The 21,286-nt window shown below is 40.9% G+C and overlaps 1 protein-coding gene across 1 annotated transcript in view; it reads right to left on the reverse strand.

Moving 5' to 3' along the window:
* Nucleotides 1-4,562: 4,562 nt before the first annotated feature.
* Nucleotides 4,563-21,286, reverse strand: part of PSMA2 (proteasome 20S subunit alpha 2) — a 33,626-nt gene continuing 16,902 nt past the window's right edge. Inside the window, exons 3-8 of the mRNA XM_075827045.1 lie at nt 19,638-19,770; nt 19,396-19,518; nt 12,605-12,686; nt 11,366-11,439; nt 4,933-4,990; nt 4,563-4,847 (exon numbers count right to left, since the gene is read on the reverse strand). Coding sequence (XP_075683160.1) covers nt 4,731-4,847; nt 4,933-4,990; nt 11,366-11,439; nt 12,605-12,686; nt 19,396-19,518; nt 19,638-19,770 — 587 coding nt within the window. The 3' untranslated portion in view covers nt 4,563-4,730. The remainder of the gene's footprint in view (nt 4,848-4,932; nt 4,991-11,365; nt 11,440-12,604; nt 12,687-19,395; nt 19,519-19,637; nt 19,771-21,286) is intronic.

The following is a 21,286-nucleotide window of genomic DNA, read 5'->3' on the forward strand; positions in this document are numbered from 1 at the left end:
CTCCCCCATCTTACAGGAATATTCTTGCCAAGAGAGATAAGGCTGCAAACCTGATGTGTGAAGCATTATTATAATATATCTGGAATGTATCATAGGTCTGTAATTGGCTGAATAAGAAATATTGCCTGATTGGTTAACCTCAAGCCTACACTCCTTTTGAATGATATTATTGTAGTTGAGTTTGGCAATTAACTCCCAGAAGAGTATTTTGTGCATACCAGCAGCGTCTGTTTTATTTCTCCTCTCTCGATATATATCAATATGTAATCACCTGATTAGGATGCTGGATAAAGTTCCTGGCATGGGTGTTTGTTGGAACACTCATCTAAATTTCAGTCTAATATATTTTGTGCCATTGACTTCCACGACAGCAGCATCGAGTGCACACTAATTTCTGGAAACACCTGCGGGGTTAACATGCTCACAACACACCTAGGTGAATACCATGAGGGGTGTGGTTTCCAAAATGGGGTCACTTCTCAGAGGTTTTCACTGTTTTGGTCCCACAGGTGCTTTGCAAATGCGACATAGCGCCCAGAAACCAATCCAGCAAAAATCTGCACTCCAAAAACCAAATGGCACTGCTTCCCTTCTGAGCCCTACTGTGTGCCGAAAAAGCAGTTTATGACCACATATGGAGTATTGCTGTACTTGGGAGAAATGGCTTTACAAATGTTGGGGTTCTTTTTCTCCTTTTATTTGTTGAGAGAATTAAAAATTGAGCTAAAGCTACGTCTAAGTGGGGAAAAAAAAATATATTTTTATTTTCACTGCCCAATGCTAATGAAAACTATGAAACACCTGTGCGCTCAAAATGCTCACTACACCCCTAGATTAATTCCTCAAGGTGTGTAGTTTCCAAAATGGAGTCACTTTTGGGGAGCTTCAACTGTTTTGGTAACACAGGGGCTTTACAAAAGCTACATGGTGCCAAGAAACCAATCCAGCAAAATCTACGCTCCAAAAGCCAAATAGCACTCCTTGCCTTATAAGCTCTGCCATGTGCCAAAACAGCAGTTTATGAGAACATATGAGGTATTTACATACTCTGGAGAAAGTGCTTTACAAAATATTGGGGCTTTTTTTTCCTTTATTCCTTATGGAAATGGATTTATTTTTTTTAGCTAAAACTACATCTTGTTGGGGCTCAAAATGATCACTACACTCCTAGATGAATTGTGGGGTGTAGTCTCCAAAATGGTCTTTTTTGGAGTGTTTCCTTTGTTTTGGCATCACTTCTTCAAACCATGTTGCTTAAAATATAATCTAATAAAAAGAAGGCCCCAAAATTCACTAGGTGCACCTTTGCTTCTGGGGTCTGTGCTTCAGTCCATTATCACACTAGGGCCACATGTGGGATATTTCTAAAAACTGCAGAATCAGGGCAACAAACGTTGAGTTGTGTTTCTCTTGTAAAACCGTGTGTTACAGAACAAAAAAAAGTAAAAATGAAATTCTGAAAAAAATATATATTTTGTTTTGTAAATTTCCCCTCTAGTTTGCTTTAATTCTAGTGCCTAAAAGGGGTTAAGAAACTTTCTAAATGTGGTTTTGAATACTTTCAGGGGTGCAGTTTTTAAATTGGGGTGACTTATGGGGCCCTCAAAACCTCTTCAGAACTGAACTGGTCCATGAAAACAGCCTTTTGAAATTTTCTTGAAAATTAGACATTCCAAAGTCAGATTTGAAAAGTAAGGCTGTCAGTGGCCACAGTGGGAAGGGATTAAGGGCAGGAACTTTTATCTTTAGGGTATTATGTACAATATACATTTGTGATGAGTAGTGATATTAATATTGAAGATTATCAGGTAATCATGTAACTTCATGTACTTTTGTTGTGTTTAGAATCCTATAGCTTCTTCTACTCCTTTCTTGCTTTTTTGTTTTTATTCCTGATATTTTTAATTCTTGCATTTTGTATACTGTATTAGCCAGGTTTAGGGCATATCATTGCCCAAAACACTACATTTCACATTGGAAGGCTTCACTAAAATTCAAACCTAAATCGCAAAATATCTTTCTCCTCAGCCACTGTGTATCCATGGTAATAGACAACAAATCCTGTGTATCAGTCCTTTAATTCTCGCAAACATACATTTGGTAGGGTAGCTTATATAGCACCACAAGGGAAATTAAAGAGGCTCTGTAACCAGTTTATAACTGCCCTCCTACCTAATCTAATAGGCACTTTAATGTAGTTAACAGTGACTTATTTTGAAAAACAATAATTTTTGAGCACGTTATGAACAAGTTTAGATTTATGCTAATTAGTTCTTAATGACCAACTGTGCGTTTTTATTCTTTTAACCAAGTGGGCGTTGTAAAGAGAAGTGTATGAGGCTGACCAATCAGCGTCATACACTTCTCTCCATTCACAGCACAGCGTGATCTCGCGAGATCACGCTGTGACGGGACTTCCTCCCACAGGTTCTTCATCGGAGCCATAGAAGACTTAATAGACATCGCCTCCAGCCACTGCAGATTCTGATAAACGTCCTGGCACGGCTGGAGGTGATGTCTGTTGACTTTTCTATCGCTCTGGTGAAGGACCTGTGGTAGGAAGGGAGATTACGCTGTGCAGTGAAACTGGCTGGAATGAAGAGAAGTGTATGACGCTGATTGGTCAGCGTCATACACTTCTCTTTACAACGCCCACTTGGTAAAAAAAAAAAAAACAACGCACAGTTGGTCATTAAGAACTAATTAGCATAAATCTAAAATTGTACATAACTTGCTAAAAAATGATAGTTTTCAAAATAAAAAACACTTATCTACATTACAGCACCGTTTACATTAGGTAGGAGATCGGGAACGTATAAACTGGTGACAGAGCCTCTTTAACTCCTTAACGACGAAGGACGGATATATCCGTCCTCAGCAGCTGCTAGTTCGCGCAGGAGAACGGATATATCCGTCCTGTGATCGCGCGGGTACTGACAGTGTACCCACGCGATCAGCGGCAGGAGCACGGCTGTTATACACAGCCTGGCTCCTGCTGCAACTGCCGGAATCGAAGCGCGTGCCGATTCCGGCAGTTTAACCCATTAAATGCCGCTGTCAATAGTGACAGCGGCATTTAATGTGTTTGACAGAGGGGGGAGCTCCCTCTGTCACCCGATCGGCGCCCCCGCAAACAAATCGCGGGTCGCCGTCGGGTTTCCATGACAGCCGGGGGTCTAACAAAGACCCCCAGGTCTGTCTTCAGCATCTGCCTGTTAGGCGATGCCGGAGGCATGGCCTAATAGATTGCCTGTCAGTTTTACACTGACAGGCAATAATGCTTTGGTATACGAAGTATACCAAAGCATTATATATGCGATCGGCACATCGCATAGTGAAGTCCCCTGGTGGGACTAAAAAAAAAAAAAAAAGTAAAACAGTTAAATAAAGTTTGTGAAAAAAAATAAAAAATAATTACAGTCAAAGTCAAATAAAACTACTTTTTTGGCCCAAAAAGTGGTTTTATTTAGTAAAACGGTCAAAACAAATAACACATACACATATATGGTATCCCCGCGTTCGTAACAACTTGACCAATAAAATGAACATATTAATTAAACCGCCGGATGAACGGCGTCCAAAGAAAACGCAAAAAACAACGTCAAAATTCTCTCTTTTCTCCCATTCCCCCCATAAAAAATAAAATAAAAGTTAATCTATAAGTCCTATGTACCCCAAAATAGTACTAATAAAAACTACACATTGTCCCGCAAAAATCAAGCCCACGTACGGCCACATCGACGGAAAAATAAAAACGTTACGGCTCTTGGATTGCGGCGATGCAAAAACAAGTAATTTTTTTCTAAAAGGGTTTTTATTGTGCAAACGTAGAAAAAACATATAAAACCTCTACATATTTGGTATCCCCGTAATCGTGCCGACCCATAGAATAAAGTTAACATGTTATTTACGCTGCATAGTAAACGGCGTAAATTTATAACGTGAAAATGAATGCTGGAATAGCTGCTTATTTTCAATTCTCTCCTAAAATAAAGTTAATAAAAGTTAATCAATATGTTATAAGCATCTAAAAATGGTACAATTACAAAATACAACTCGTCCCGCAAAAAACAAGCCCTTATACGGCTATGTCGACGGAATAAAAAAAAGAGTTACGACTCTTGGAATGCGACCGTGAAAAAACAAAAAATAATCCTTGGTCATTAACGTGCAAAATGGCCCGGTCATTAAGGGGTTAAGCATTGCACTATGCTCATTGACATCAATGGGCTGTCCATCTACTGCACAGGGAGAATCTTTGTAGCCATTCTCGGCTCCAGCTAATAAATGAAGGCCATAGTCGGGGGACCACTATTAGCTCAGGTGCTTTCTAAATAAGAAAAGTAGTTTAAAAAGGGGTTGCTTTAGATTAAAGACAAACAAAAAACCTATACCCACCGCCCCCCAGAAACCACAAGACTCTTGTCCATGAGCTGCAATACCAAGTAGAGTAGAGATTTTTGTTTTTCTAAAGATTACTTTTCCAGAGCACTGTACTAATCTGGTGTATACGCTTAAAGACAAATACTGATTGTTAAAGAAAAAAGCACAAAAAAAAAAAACGTAGTTGATCTTGTTTATTGTGATTAGATCCATGTCATTTTTAAAAAGATCTATCAGACAGGTAGAAATAAGAAAGTATGCAAAAAAATCTGCAAAGAAAATTGTTGTATCCTTTAATGGCAGAAAAAAAAAATCTACATTAACCGACCTCCCCAACTGGAAACCATTTATGCTATAGCTGCCAAGTAATCCTTGACTTCAGCAGGAGTGAGTCGCTTAAATCCAGCTTCATTGCAGATACCCACTTCAATGTTGTCTTCTGTCATCTGACCCTCAAAGCTTTCCTGTTGAAATACATACCAGTAGTATTATAGGATACGGTGGTTATGACATACAGTACAATAACATTTCTTCTATGTACTACAATACCTTCAGTGTTAAAATTGCTGTGTGGATGGCATCTTCCAGTTCAAGATCTTCATTATATCTATAAAGAATATGAGAAAAGCCTATTAATAATGGAGGCTAGAATAGTTCTAAAATCAAGTTAACCCGAAGGGTTTTGGTAATTTTTTTAGTTGCTGTCTGCTGTTCCCATTGATGAACTTTTCTTTTTATACGCTGTTAGCCAAGCAGTGTCAAGAGATTTTTAAATAGGAACTAAAGTATGTGCCAAACAATACCTAATCGTTCCAGTACGTTCCCCATGACAGCACCACAGGAGTTTGCCCTCTTGACCTCTATAGGGAGAGGAAGACAGAGGTTAAAAGGCCCCCTCCCTATATCCACTTGCCAGTATTCTTCCTATCCCTACAGTGGACAGGTGCAGAGAGAATCTGCTACCTGGAAGAACAAAGAATGGAGCAAGGGGTGAGATCGGGGAGCTAAGCTTCTTCTTACTTTCCTCGTTACATTGCCCATGCTAACACCTCTCGGTAGAGGTGCCTTAGCGTTCCAACCCCGGTTGCTAATCAGAGTACGTCCGTACAAATGCGGGGTCCTAGGCGACCAGGGGTCGGAAGATTTCGATAGCCGTTACGGAGTTGTGGCGTGGCCATTTTGGAGAAGACCAGGTAACCGGTCTTTCCCCTATCCGGAGTATTGTAAACCGGAAGTAACGGCTGACGCCACGTCGTTCTGTATAAGCGGCAGCATCACCGGAAGTGATGTCAATCTATTTCCGGTCCACGGCCATCTTGGGAGGCAGAAATTCAAATCTAACCTGCTATTTAAGGGATCCGCACAGGTAAGAAAGCGATGTCTTATTAGTATTTACTAATATGTATCTACAAATCCTGATTGAGAGTCCATCGTATCGGTTATGGATTCTTCCCGATCAGATTATGTTGTGGATGAATCCCAGGGTCTCTCATACTCTGTTACAGGGATCTTTACCTTCCTTCCTCTCTTTATTAGATAAAAGATCCTTCTCTGAAGCAGCTGTACCTAAAAAAGAAAAAGGTAGAAAATGCGCAACCTGCGGGAAAAAGCTGCAGGATACGCATAAGAAACAATTATGCCAAGATTGAATAGTAAAAGTTGTTGAGGAACAACCTTTATTTATGTCTGAACTGAGGACTATAACACGGGAAGTAAAAGAGTCAGTAGCCTCCCTTGCGCTACCTCAAGGAACTCCATCGATGTCCCAGGCACAGGGACCTAGGATGAAATACTTATTTCCTTCACTGTAGATAACAGCAGTGGTTCTTATTTTGAAAAACGATAATTTGAGCAAGTTATGAACAATTTTAGATTTATGCTAGTTTCTTAATGACCAACTGGGCGCTGTACAGAGGAGTGTATGACTGACCAATCAGTGTCATTCACTTCATTGTTCCAGCCCAGCTTCTTTCACTGAACAATCACACGGTGCGGTGGGTTGCCATAGTCTAAGAGTCAGAACTTTATTTTTCCATCAATAAAGCCACGCAAGGACTTTTTTGCGTAACGAACTGTAGTTGTTTCGATCAGTACCATTTTTAGGTACGTGCAACTTTTTGATCTCTTTATTCAATTTTTTGGGAGGTGAAGTGACCAAACAATTGTGATTCTGGTACGGTTTATTATTTTATGGCGTTCACCGCTTGGGATAAATAAAATAATTTTGTAGTTCAGGCCGTTACGGACACGGCGATACCAATTATGTATAGTTTGTTTACATATTTTTATTAATAATAAAAGGACTGATCAGGGAAAAAGGGGGATTTTTACTTTTATTTTCACACATTTTTTTTTACTTTATTACTTTGTCCCACTAGGGGACTTGAGGGCAGGAGGCCCTTATCGCAATTCTAATACACTGCACTACATGCGTAGTGCAGTGTATCAGAGCTGTCAGCTACTCACTGACAGCAAGCATAGTGGGTCCTGACTGTCAGGACCCACTAGGCTTCAGTCGATGGCATAGCCGGACGCCATTGTTAGGTGTCCGGTTGCCATAGTCACCATCGCCGGCCGCTATCGTGTAGCAGGCCGGCGATGGTAGCTTAACCCCTAAAAAGCCACGATCTCTGTTGAACGTGGCTTTTAAGGGGTTAATCAGCGGGGACACAGATCGGTCCCCGCTATAGGAGCTGCGGCAACCGTTGTACAAGACAGGAGCTGTCACAGCTCCTGCATGTGTCGGGAAGACGGCCGAAATTACTCCCGCGACGTACTATTCCGTCACTGAGCGCGAACGGGGTGGTCAGCATGACTGAATATTACGTCGCTGAGAGTGAAGGGGTTAAAGAAAGGAATTTTTTTTTTCCCTATAAATAAAAACCTCTTGTAAAATATTTGAAGAATGGGAAGATTTGGAAAAGAGGCTATTTATTTCACGAGAATTTTAAAATAGGCTTCTCTTTGATGCTGAAGACACAAAGGCCTTGGATGTTATTCCCAAAGTAGACATCCTTGTAGCAAAAAAAAAAGACAGCAATCCCCTTTGAGGATTCCATGGACCGCAAGGCAGACTATCTTCTAAAAAGAATGTGGATATTTTCTCCCGCCCTAATCTCAACCAATATTGCGGCTACATATGTCGCAAAAGCCATGTTTATATGGTTAAATCAATTGGAAAGTCATTTGATTATGAAAACCTCCAGAGATGACATACTGGAATATTTTCCTCTTCTCGAAATGGCAACAGGTTTTTTGGCGGACACATCTGCTGAGTCAGTCTGGCTTTCTCCCAGAAATGGGGCCCTATTCAATGCTGCTAGAAGAGCTTTGTGGCTCAAGACATGGTCAGTGGATAGAAAATAAAAATAAATAAATTGTGTTCTCGCTCTTTTTCTTGGGATGTTGATGTTCGGACCACTCCTTGATAATATGTTGGAGAACGCTTCTGATAAAAAGAAAGGGTTTCCAGAAGAGAAACCAAAAAATACCCCTGAGTTTCGGAAATTTCATCAACAACCGAGCTATAGAGGTGAAGGTTTCTTCTCAATCCCAACAATTCTTTCCAGCCCACAAAACAATGACGTCAGGAGCGTGGTGGGGGAGGGACTCCTACATTTTCATTCAGAATGGACTAAAATTACCCATAATCCTTGTGAACTACGGATTATAGAAGAGGGATACAAAATAGAATTTCTCTCTACCGCCAGAAAAATTTCAGTTGACTTCATGCCAATCCAGATATCTTCAACATGTCCTCATCAGCAATACCCAGAAACTGCTACGTATGAAGGGAGTTTCTCCTGTATCTCAGAACTAAGTAAAAAAACGGCCATTCAAAAATTTTCCTGATAAAGAAGCCGAACGGATCCTACAGAAAGATCAACCTAAAAGGTTTGAACAAAGGAGTAAAATATTGAAAGTTCAAGAAGGAGTCTATCTGAACTACTACTCCACGAATAAAATCAAGGGGCATCTATGTGCACAATAGATCTAAAGGATGCTGATCACATCCCGATCCAGCCTTTATACCAAAAGTATCACAGATTCGCAATTCAGGGTGGTCCATCTACCAATTTGTTGGTCTCCCTTTTGGAATTTCCTCAGCCCCCAGGGTGTTTACGAAGATTATTCCGGAAATTATGGCGTTCCTAAGACTAGACTACTTTCTTCTGGTGGCAGATACCCCATCCATCCTAAAGAATCCAATGAACCGAAGTCCTGGCCCTTCTACAAAGCTTGGGTTGGTTAATAAGTTTGAGAAAAATCAAACCTCTCTCCCCAAATGCAAAAAATATTCTTAAGAGTACTATTGGACTCCTTCCTCGTCTCGTTTTGTAGGTGAAGTGGTTTTCCCCCTGGTAGAAAGGAATATTGAAGGCAGAACAGCTGTTCGGTAAAAGAGGGGATGCGGATCCTAGGATTGATTACTTTTTGTATCTAATCCATCCCGTGGTGCCAGTTCCATTCTCGGAATTTACAAAATCTAAATAAATCCCAGTAGGATCACAAACATATGTCACTAAAGTCAAAGATATTGATTCCAGAGTCAGTGAAAACAACCTAAACAGAGGAATTCCATGGAAGTTCTCTTCATACGTGGTAGTCACCACAGACGCCAGCAAACAAGGTTGGGGGTCTATAATTCAAGACAAGCACTTCCAAGATATCTGGTCTCCTCAAATAGGAAAAATGTATTCCAACTACAAGGAACAGAGCAGTTTGGGAAAGCCTCAAGCAAGCTCTTCCACTAGTAAAAGAAAAGGGGGAACAAGACATGCTCGTCTCCAGGCTCTCTCCACTCAAATTTTCAGCTGGGCAAAGGAAAACGTCCTATCCGTCTCAGCAGTCCACTTATAAAGTCGGCGGATATATTTTCTGTGTCCTGAGCCAGAAAAAAAAATAGATCCAGGAGAAAGTAGAAACCCAGAAATGAGGTCGTCCTCAAGTGGATCTATTTGACACAAAATAAAATGCTCAGGTGGATACCTTTTTTTCCCTAAACTCCAGAGTCAACCCGGTAGGAGTAGATGTGTTGTCCCATCAGTTGGACATGTAGCTGGCTTATGCGTTTCCTCCATTCCCTCTAATTCCGGGAGTATTAAGGAGGCTCAAGGAGGAGTTAAACCTAATTATAAATTTTTCCATACTGGCCAAAGAGGAGCTGGTTCCCAATCCTGAGACGGTTGGCATTGGAAGACCTGATCATACTCCCGGTAATAAAGGGACCTTCTCTCCCAGGGGCCATTATTTTATCAAGAAGTGGAGACTCTAAACCTATCAGCATGGATCCTGAAGGCAGATCCTGAGAAACCATGGGCTTTCAGAAGAGGTAAAAATCAACCATTCTTTTAAGCCATAAGGAGGTAACTTCAAAATTCTACAGAAAAATATGGAAGAAATTCTGTTCCCGACATGGAGATCAAGGTCCAGACCATTTTTTCACCTAACAGCAAAAATCCTAGATTTTCTTCAAGCGGGGTTTAAAAAAGGGGACTTACTCCTAGTATCCTAAAAGGTACAAATTTCAGCTCAGAGTAATTTTTTCAACACTTCCCTAGCTGAACATAGGTGGATCAAAAGATTTACACAGGCAGTTTTCTAAATTAAAACCATCCCTTAAAAGAGAAGCATCTTCTTGGGACCTAAATATAGTCTTGACGGCTCTTTGTGATCCTCCCTTTGAGCCCATCAACTCTATATCCATAAGAGTTTTAACTTTAAAACAGATTTTTTTAGTCACCATCAGCAAGAAGTATTGGAGATATTCAATCTCCTTCCATCATAGAACCTTAAAGACCCAGTAGAACAAAATTGTTCTAAAACTAGACCACTCTTTTATTCCTAAAGTGGCAACTTCTTTTCACAGAGATAAGGAAATAATTTTGCCTTCCTTTTATCCAGATCCAAAAGATCAGCAGGAACAAAGGTACAATTCCCTGGAGGTTACATCCGCATGGATACTTAATAAAAATGAATTCGTCCTTTACGGACGAAAAATAATAAAAGGAAAGCAAGCTTCAAAATGTTCTCTAGCAAGATGGGTAATGATTACCATTCAAGAAGCCTACAGTTCCCAAGGACTGTGCTCCGCTGGGCATAAAAGTTCATTCTACAAGTGCGGTCTCTCCCTCTTGGGCAGAGAAGAAAAGCCTCTGTGGACCAGATCTGCCACTTGGTCAAGCTAGCATACCTTTTGCAGACACTATAGTTTGGACAGTCTGTCAGATACAGATCTTAAGTTTTGGACGGAAAGTCCAAAAAGCATTATAATTTGGTATGGATCCTGTGGTGCGGTCATGAGGGATGTACTGGAAAGTAGGCATTAGACCTACCAGTAATTGTATTTACAGGAGTCCATCATGACAGCACCCTTACATTCCCTCCCTTTATTACATTTCTGATTTGTGCAAATTAACATGTTAGTTATTATCCCTATAAATAAAATTGGGTTGCATCCAGCCTGGTGTAGTAATTGAAAAAGCACTGGAAAATAGGTGGAGGGAGGGGCCTTTTAACCACTCTGACATCCAGTCCCTATAGAGTTTGAGAGGGCAACCTCCTGTCATGATGGACTCCTGGAAATACCATTACCAGTAGGTCTAATTCCTACTATTTTAGTGTTTCTAATGCTAGTTTATTTTTCTTAGGGTCTGTTTACACATTTGTTTGCCATACTTTGATTTGTCTCCTTTCTTTTCTGAGCTATGGTCCATGATGGCAATGGACCATTGAGGTGGATGAGACCACATGACGGATTGTAACAAATAAAAGGATAAGCCAAAATAGATAGATATCATTTTCATGAGTATATTTTCCCCTACCTCTAGGAGGGTTGAACAGTTAAGTCACAATTCGCCATAATATTACATTCTTCATTCTAAGTGAGAAAAGAGCTTGCCGTTCCTCTCCATTACCTCCTACTTGTTATTACAACACTTTGTTCTGCTGTCAAAAAAATACAATGAAGAACAGTTTTTACCTTTTTTCAAGGAAAGTCTTCCCATTTACATAATTCTTGCCCATTGCTGTAGCCTTCCATGCAAAATATGCCCCCTGGAGGAGAAAGAAACTTTTATTAAGGGAATGAAAACTATGCATTACTAAATACAATACTCACAGAAATTAATAAACTAAAGATTCTTTCAAATTTTTGGTGCGTTAATAATAAACCAAAAAGCAACTCAAAAAGCAGCACCAAAAACTGTAACACAGGCAGGTGCATTTTGCAAAATTACGAACTATGGCTGTAAAACACACCACCTAAAGCATACCAACACATGGGCAGAGATGTATCAAAACTGGTGCAAATGAAAAGTGAAGTAGTTGCACATGGAAACCAGGTCACTGCTTTCATCTTCAGGGCTTCTGAAAAATGAGGTGGTTACCATGGGCAACTCACCCATTGTGTGTTGGGTTGTTGACTAACAGCAAACATCTGGTAGCTGCATTTGTGCTTACTAAAAAGCCATTTAAACCGGACCTAAATGCTATATGTGAACCCAGCCTTAGAGAGCCAGTACACATAGCGGGCGTATGACAGTAGCGAGCCGCGTGGTGAAGAGCTGCATGCAGTTTGACCACACGCCGATAAGTATTTGGCTGTGCAGCTTGTACAGGTGAAGCACACGGTTTCAACGTTCTACACCTGTGCAAGCAGAGAAGTAAAAAAAAAAAAAACTCGGCAATTTTTGGTAAAAACACAATGCCAGCCCGTTATGTGTAGGTACACCAAGGGTAAGCCTCGTCGTGGCTGCGAAATAGCTTGTAAATGGCCACACAATTCAGTAAAATGCCTGCTTATATACAAAGCCATGCGGCTATAAAGAGTGTATTCATTATTGGCCGCACGATTATGCAGGTAAACAGCTGCTTTACAAGCTACAGCTCACAGCCATTAAAGAGGCTCTGTCACCAGATTATAAGTGCCCTATCTCCTACATAATCTGATCGACGCTGTAATGTAGATAAGTGGTTTTTATTTTGAAAAACGATCATTTTTGATCAAGTTATGAGCTAGTTCAGATTTATGCTAATGAGTTTCTCAATGGACAACTGGGTGTTGTACAGAGGAGTGTATGACGCAGACCAATCAGTGACTAATTAGTGTCCTACACTTCATTGTTCCAGCCCAGCATGATCCACAGCACACAGAAAGGCAGAGAATTAAGTCACTGGTCAATGAATATTCCCTTGTGAGTTTTCTACATATGTTACTTACAGAAGGATCAGACTGGAATAAATATGGTCGTTCTTCATCCCAACCTGCAATTAATAAGGAGACTCCAAATGGACGTACACCCCTAAAGAAAAAAAAAAAAAAAAAAAAAAAAAAGCTAATTATTAACAATGCATCCAATTAGAACCATAGGCATGTTCTGCAGTAAGAATGTTCTACAAAATACCAGTGTGTATATAAGCAACATCATCGTGCACACTAATAAAAACAGAATAATAATGTGTAGCGTTCAGCCTTTGATCCTGTAGTAGGAAGGCTAATGTTCCTAGTGATATGGGATCATAGTCTTCAATGGCTGGTATCACCTATGGCGGGATAGATCATTAATTTCCATTGCTCCACACAGTCTTCTCAGATGGTGGTAAACATTACAATAATTTCTAAAGTTATCATGGTTAGGGTATGTTATACAGTGACTCCTCTAAGGCAACTACCCAAAGTGCATTGAAAAATGGTCTCCTAGATGGTGGGTCCGCTCAAACAAGAGGCCAATATATGTAGGATCTAGTGAACTGAACATCTGATACAGAAAAGTCTGGTGGTCTTCTCAAAGAGGTGGTCTGTTGGAGAGGCTTCTGCGTATCTACTTGATGAGCTTTCCAGTGTGCACTAATAGTTGACAAAGCTTTTGAAAAGTCCAAGAAATAGCACATTTTTTGTAAAGTAATACAATTATACAGTCAATATAAAAAAAAGGCAATGGATGTTCATAAATCACTTAGAGAAATCTCATGAGGTAGCTCGTTTTATATTTTCATCTCCTTAAGGCCTCATGCACACCGTATTCTGCTTCAGTATTTGGAAGCTAAAACCATGAGTGGGTTTAAAATACGGAAGAGGTGCAAATCTTTCCATTATAGGTTCTCTCGGTTTATGTTCCACTACTAGTGTTGGCTTCCAAATACTGAAGCAAAATACTGACCAGAATACTGATGTTTGCATCTGTAAAGGGAAGTGTTTTATATATTTATATCTATATACATGTGAGTGTAGATATATATAGATTTGTCCCTCCAGAAAGGTGTATACCCATTCACCTACTAGATAATGGTATTCCATGAGGCCCAGGCCCCTCCCTTTCACGTGCATGAGCCTGTGAGGTCACACAGGTGTGCACGGGGATGTTTAAAAGGACAATCTTTCCCAAAGCTCACTCTCTTGTTCCTGCTCCCCAACTCCACTAAGGGTCTCCTCTTCCCTCCTGGCCTGCTCATGGCCCTTGCTGAGAGACCACACCAACTTGTACCACATGGACTGCTAAGTATCCACGTGTAGCAGCAGCTACACGTTATGTTCTCCCCCTCCTTACTTTAACCCTTTCCTAAGTTAACCCTTTATCCTCCTGCTGTCCCTGGTAACCCTTGCTATTAACCCTTAGAGTATAGGGAAAGCTATATTAGGAGGGAGTGATACAGAAATAGTGAGCATGTATTGGATTGTAACGTAACTGTATTCATGTGTATGTTTAGGTATGTGGGTGGAGGCATAACATAGGATACCGTGTTTATACTGTACTACGTATAGTGTGAGTATACTCAGTATATATTAACGTGTTATGTGTATTCGGGTATACTGATACTATACTGTGATCAGTTAATGTGTTCTGTGTTTGGTGCATTTTATATGCAAGTGTGATTATTGTTAGTAATAAATATTACCCTTTATTTACTATACAATTGTATTTATTGTACGGTCCTATTCCCTTGAGTAGCCGCTAAAGCAATTAGATCAACGTTAGTATAAGGAAAAGGTAGGGGAACTAGGCATAACCCTAGTGACCCTGATTATAAAGGCGGTAGTAATAGTGGGCGACCAAGTAGGTGAAACCCAGCTATTATACCAGCCCTTGTACACACGTGGATGAGTGTGTAGTAAGGAAGTGTGCATATATATATATATATATATATATATTATATTTATATGTATATAGAGCCCTTTTACAGCATCTATATAAATTTAAATAAAAAAAATAAAAATTATTTTCACAAATGTTTCCCCCTTAATTGAGATAAACGCTCTGGCCTTTTAAGAGCTGAGAAACTTCAGCCGAAGTCTCCCCATGCAGCAGTGAGCAGTCTAGGGTTGTCACCATACAAGAATTTGGAGTTCGATACAGATACTTGATGTAGTATTTCGATACTCGATACCAAAACAATACTTTGCCAACAATAATAATTTTTTAAAAAAAAGTTCTTCCATTTTCTGATGTGAGGCACGAGGTGTGATGACTTTTGAACCTCCATGTGCCTCACGTTAATAGTAATTCACCCAATCATGTTCCTCAGTCATAATGGACAACATTGGGTTAATGTGTGAGGTACATGATGGGGTTAATTACTATTAATGTAAGGCACATGGAGGTTCAAAATTCACAACACCTCGTGCCTCACATCAGAAAATGAAAGCAAGCAGTTTTTATTTTAGAACAGCGTAAACATCATAAACGACACTATAAATTTGTTATTACGGTCACGACGATACCAAATGTGTATTTTATGTATTGAGACTTATTTTAATGTTTATTGTAAAAAGTGTGTGTGTATTTTTTTTTTTTTTAAACATGAATGCACAGGCATATATCTGTATGCCAGTACATTAGCCCATGTACTGATACCACACAGGCAGTTGTTAGGACATACCCAGGTATGTCGGTTTTCCGATGGAATCAATAGCGCAGTCGACTCCGCTATTGATTCAGTCGTTATAACGGAAACCTGCCGGAATGGTGACGAACGGAAACCATTAGCGAGGTTTCCATCACCATTGATATCAATGGTGACTGAAACGGAAGCTGTGGTTTCACTTTCCGTTGCGGGGTTGACCTGACGGAAACCCGGAACGGAAAGCGAACGGTGATGTGAACAGGCCCTTAGCTGTGCGGGCGCACAGCTTAGTATCGAAATACATGAAATAATGGTATTGAACCACTTCAGAGTTCATGGTATCGAAACAGTATCAAAGTTTTCATGTATCGTGCAAACCTAAAGCAGTCAAAGTCTCACAAGATTGCTTCGTGAAAATTCCTGGATAGACCACTGTGAGGGGAGACTGAATTGCAACGTGTGCACACAGGGGAGATACGTGCTGCTATTTCAGTTAAAAGGGTTTTCCCATTGGGGACACTTATGACACAGCCACAGGATATGTCAAATATCACATAGGTTAAGGTCCAAGAGGTTGGACCCGAATCTATCTTTAGAACGGGGCCCCCTAAACCCCATTCTACCTCTGTGTTGCGGCTGAAGCATGTGATTTCCGACCACGAAGAAGAGTTACGCTGTTTCTTTAAGTGCCATAGTAGTGAATGGCAAGGTACGGAAGCAGCGTAGCATGTGAGCTACGCTGTTTCCGTAGCGGCCATTCAGTTAACTGGGACTTCCGAAAACAGCGTAGCTGAGCTACGCGGTTTCCTTCATCATGGTTGGAAATTACACGCTTCAGCCGCAACAGAGAGGTAGAACAGGGTTTAGGGTGCCCAGTTCTAGAGATAGTTGCGGGTCCTAGAGGTGGGACCCGCATCTATGTGACATTCATGACATATCCTGTGGATAGGTCATAAATGTCCCAGATGGGAAAACCCCTTTAATTCTGGATTTTGCTTTTTTAGCATGTAAAATGGATTCCTGTGTATTACAACACAGCAGCAGGAGACTAGAAGAAACAGACAAAACCGGTCAGCTTTCTCCTCAGCTGTTGCTGCTAGCTCTGTGTGTATGCAGTGAGAGACTCCGATTAATAGCTATGTACACCTATGTAAGCAGTATTTATTTTTCTTTTTAACCCCTTACGCCTATTTTGGCCTTAATGCCCAAGCATTCTTTTTAGTTTTTTTCCTCCCTTCCAATAGTCATAACTTCATTTATATGTCGACATAGCCATATATGGGCCGGGACGAGTTGTATTTTTCAACAGCAAAGGGTTCCGTCGTTTTGACGGAATCAATAGCGCAGTCGACTGAGCTATTGGTTGTCAAGAACAACGGAGTCCTGTCAATGGTGACAGACGGAAACCATTAGCTAGGTTTCCGTCACCATTGAGAACAATGGTGAGGGAAACAGAATCTTAGGCTTCCGTTTGCCTCTCCGTTGAGGGGTTAAAAGGAAGGGTGTCGCGAAAATTATTATTAATATATATATATATATATATATATATATATATAAGCTTTTAGTGTTTTATTAAAAAAGGTTTTATTTGTGTGTTTGTGTTTTACTTTCAAACTTTTTCTTCTCTATGGGGGCTGCCATTTTTTTTTTGCATCTCTGTATGTGACGATTAACGACACATACAGACATGGAATACGGCACATACAGCCCAATAGTGAATGCGAACGGGAGCCGTTCCATTCACTATGCTGTACGCCGTCTGTATGGGAACGGCGCATGCGCCGCTCCCACACAGTCCAAATGGAAGGTCTTCGGCCGAGCGACATCCGGCGCCATTTTCTGGTGGACCGGAAGACGCGGCCGGACAGTAAGATTACTACTTCCGGAACATGTGTTCTGAAGCAAGCACTAGGAGCGGACGGACCGGAGGCGGCAGGAGCAGGTAAGTTATGTCTGTGTTTGTTCGTGTTTTACTGTGCGATTACCACTGTATGTAAGCCTACTACACTCTGCAGCCGCTCAAAAAAATGGCGGCACACAGTGTGGGTTTGAACGTTCAATCCCCTCCTTTCTCCTGGCACTAGCCAGGATAAAGGAGGGGGGATTGTTTGAGGACGCTAGAGCGAGTGTGTCTTCTCAAATTTTGCAGCATAAAGCAATGTGGTTGCTTTACCACATGCCAATGCTGCAATTTTGGGAATTGCTCCCTCTAGTGACCAGCACAGGGAAATGTTATAAATTAGGAAATACTATAAATTAGATTCTGACTCGTGAAAAAATTAGAACAATGTTTAATCATTTATACACTAACTAACTAGCGACACATTCCCTTTAACCCGACAAACCTCAGACGGAATATATTTGAAACAAAAAAAAAAAAGATGTCTAAGGGCCTGTTCACATCACTGTTCATTTCCGTTCCGGGGTTCCGTCGGAGGGTTCTGTCGGGTGAACCCCGCAAGGGAAAGTGAATCTGACAGCACAGCTTCCGTTTCAGTCACCATTGATCTCAATGGTGACGGAAACATCGCTAATGCTTTCCGTTCGCCACCATTCCGTCTGGTTTCGGGTTTTCTGACGGAATCAATAACGCAGTCGACTACATTATGGATTCCGTCGGAAAACCGGAAACCAGACGGAATGGTGACGAACGGAAAGCATTAGCGATGTTTCCGTCACCATTGAGATCAATGGTGACTGAAACGGAAGCTGTGCTGTCAGTTTCACTTTCCGTTGCGGGGTTCACCCGACGGAACGGAAATGAACGGTGATGTCAACAGGCCCTAGCTGATCAGTTATTTTTAACAATAGCATTAGTTTTTTCCCGTTTTTTTCATCAGTTAAAAGAAGCATTTTTTTGCAGACAGCATTTTGAAAATCAATTAAAGCCCTATTGACAGGAAAACACCTCTAGTGATAGGAAGAAACTGGAAGTGACCACCAGCAGACATTCTATTGCCATTTTGGAGCTGTATCTAAATAAAGTTTGGTGAGAATTTTTTTTTTTTTTAGCTTGGTCAATGTTGTGAATTGATGAATGTACTCACTCATGTACACTACTCATTTAAAAAATAACCTAAGATTAGAGCCTAGCAACTGACTATCAACTAAACAGAAAAGGGTGCCAAAAAAACTGATGCATCTGGTCCTTTTTTTTTTGACGGATGCATTAAATTAATCCTTTAAAAAAAACAAACAACAACTGACTATTTACGATCAGTAGAGGTTGACCATGACTGATCCGGTGCCAATTGTTTCCGTTTGTCTCCATTGAGCAGGGGTTCCGGCGTTTTGACGGAATCAATAGCGTAGTCAACTAGTGTAAAACTGACAGGCAATCTATTAGGCCATGCCTCTGGCACGGCCTAATAGGCATATAGGCAGGGCAGGCCTGGGGCCTTTGTTAAGCTCCTGGCTGCCATGGCAACCCATCGGCAGTCAGAAATTGCATTCGCGGGCCGCCGATCGGTGACAGAGGGAGCTCCTTCCCTCTGTTAAACAACTTCAAATGACGCTATTGACCGCAGCATTTAAGGTGTTAAACGGCCGGGATTAAAGGTTTCTCCAATCCTAGCCGGTGCAGCGGGAGCCCGGCTGTCATTCACAGCCAGGCAACAGCAGTGATCGTGCAGGCACAGCTACTGTGCAGACACGATCACAAACACATACATGCACGGCGGAATGCGCTAATGGCTGCATTCTATGCTGTGCATGTACGTGAACCTGCGCCAAGGGGTTAATGTATTTTGTGTTTTTAACTAACTAGTTCAATTTTATGTTTTCCTTTTACTTTTTAGGATTCCGCTTCTATGTATCCTGTATTCATCAGGCTTGTATTGCTCTGTCTCAACCAATTCGGTCACTTCAGCTGAACGGACAACTCTGCTGAGAGTGGGTCCTGCATATCTCCGACACACAGGATCCAGCTAATAATGATTACATCTAAGGTTATAACTGCAACAATTTAATCTGTGACTGTTTTTCTCAGAACTAAAAGGTTCCTCAAGAGAAAAGGTAAGATGCATGAAGCTGGTATCTTCCACATATGGTGGAATGACATGAAAAAGCAAACTATTTTAAACAGATACAACAATTGCCTGTTCACTGTTCATGTCATCTGAAGATGTTAGAGAGCTATAAGAAACCGAGTAAAAAAAAGAATGAGCTTACCCAGACTGTGTATATTCCTGCATGACAGACGCCACTCTCTGTACTAACTGTGCTGTTGGAATAGGTTCCTGATACACAAGATAATACTGCTGGGCAAGCTTCCGGGCCCGTCGAACAAGGACTCTAAAAAAAGAAAGAAAAACAATTGTACAACATCACAAATAAAGGATCAAAGTATGTGTGCTGGTGTGCTTATTATTTGTAGATTACCAGTGATAGCTGTAAACCAAACAACCTGTTACCTGTAATCCGGGCCCATGCCACTGTACACCATGCCTATGTGTTTGGTGATAGGTTCCACTTTATGTACGCTCTGCTCATCATACAATATGGATTTCTGTTTTTTCTCAGTTGCCAAAACTACACCATTTGCAGCTAAAACAAAGGAGAAGAAAAGGTTAGCAAAGCAGCATAGAACATGTTACATAGTTACATAGTTTGTACGGTTGAAAAAAGACACATGTCCATCAAGTTCAACCAAGGGATGGGAAAGTGGGATGGGAAAGGGGAAGTAAAAAATTTCTACACATAGCAGTTAATATTTTTTTGTTCTAGGAAATGATCTAAGCCTTTTTTAAAGCCATCTACTGTCCCTGCTGCGACCAGCTCCTGCGGTAGGCTATTCCATAGATTCACAGTTCACAGTAAAGAAGGCTTGTCGCCTCTGCAGCTTGAACCTTTTTTTCTCCAGACGGAGGGAGTGCCCCCTTGTTTTTTGAGGGGGTTTTACATGGAACAGGATTTCACCATATTTTTTGTATGCGCCATTCATATATTTATATAAGTTAATCATGTCCCCCCTTAGTCGTCTTTTCTCAAGGCTAAATAGGTTTAGTTCTTTTAATCTTTCCTCATAACTTAGATTCTCCATGCCCTTTATTAGCTTCGTTGCTCTCCTTTGTATTTTTTCCAACTCCAGGGCATCCTTTCTATGAACTGGAGCCCAGAACTGGACTGCATATTCTAGATGAGGCCTCACTAATGCTTTGTAAAGTGGCAATATTACATCCCTGTCCCGCGAGTCCATGCCTCTTTTGCTGGCCTTTGAAGCAGCTGATTGACATTGCATGCTGAAATTTAGTTTATGATTTACAAGTACACCCAGATCCTTCTCAACAAGTGACTCCCCCAGTGTAGCTCCCCCTAGGACATATGATGCATGCAGGTTGTTGGTACCCAGGTGCAATAACTTTACATTTATCTACATTAAACTTCATTTGCCAAGTGGACGCCCAAACACTTAGTTTGTTTAAATCTGCCTGCAATTCACAAACATCTTCCATAGACTGAACTATATTACATAGCTTGGTGTCATCTGCAAAAATAGAAATAGTGCTATTAATCCCATCCTCTATATCATTAATAAATAAGTTGAATAATAGTGGTCCCAGCACCGAACCCTGGGGTACACCACTTATAACCGGGGACCATTCAGAGTAGGAATCATTGACCACAACTCTCTGGATACGGTCCTTGAGCCAATTCTCAATCCAATTACAAACTATACTTTCTAAACCTATAGTCCTTAATTTACCCATTAGACGTCTATGGGGGACAGTGTCAAATGCCTTTGCAAAGTCCAAAAACACTATATGCACAGCGGCCCCTCTGTCTAGGCTTCTGCTTACCTCTTCATAAAAACAAATCAGGTTGGTTTGACAGCTTCTGTCCTTTGTAAAACCGTGCTGGCTGTCACTTACAATACTATTTATTGGCACATAATTCTGTATATAGTCCCTCAATAGCCCCTCAAACATTTTCCCCACAATTGATGTTAAGCTTACTGGTCTATAATTACCCGGCGAAGACCTAGAGCCCTTTTTGAAAATAGGCACCACATTTGCCCTGCGCCAGTCCCTTGGCACTATACCACTCATGAGAGACTCTCTAA

This window comes from Rhinoderma darwinii, chromosome 5, assembly GCF_050947455.1.
Source record: "Rhinoderma darwinii isolate aRhiDar2 chromosome 5, aRhiDar2.hap1, whole genome shotgun sequence".
In the NCBI taxonomy this organism is placed as follows: domain Eukaryota; kingdom Metazoa; phylum Chordata; class Amphibia; order Anura; family Rhinodermatidae; genus Rhinoderma; species Rhinoderma darwinii.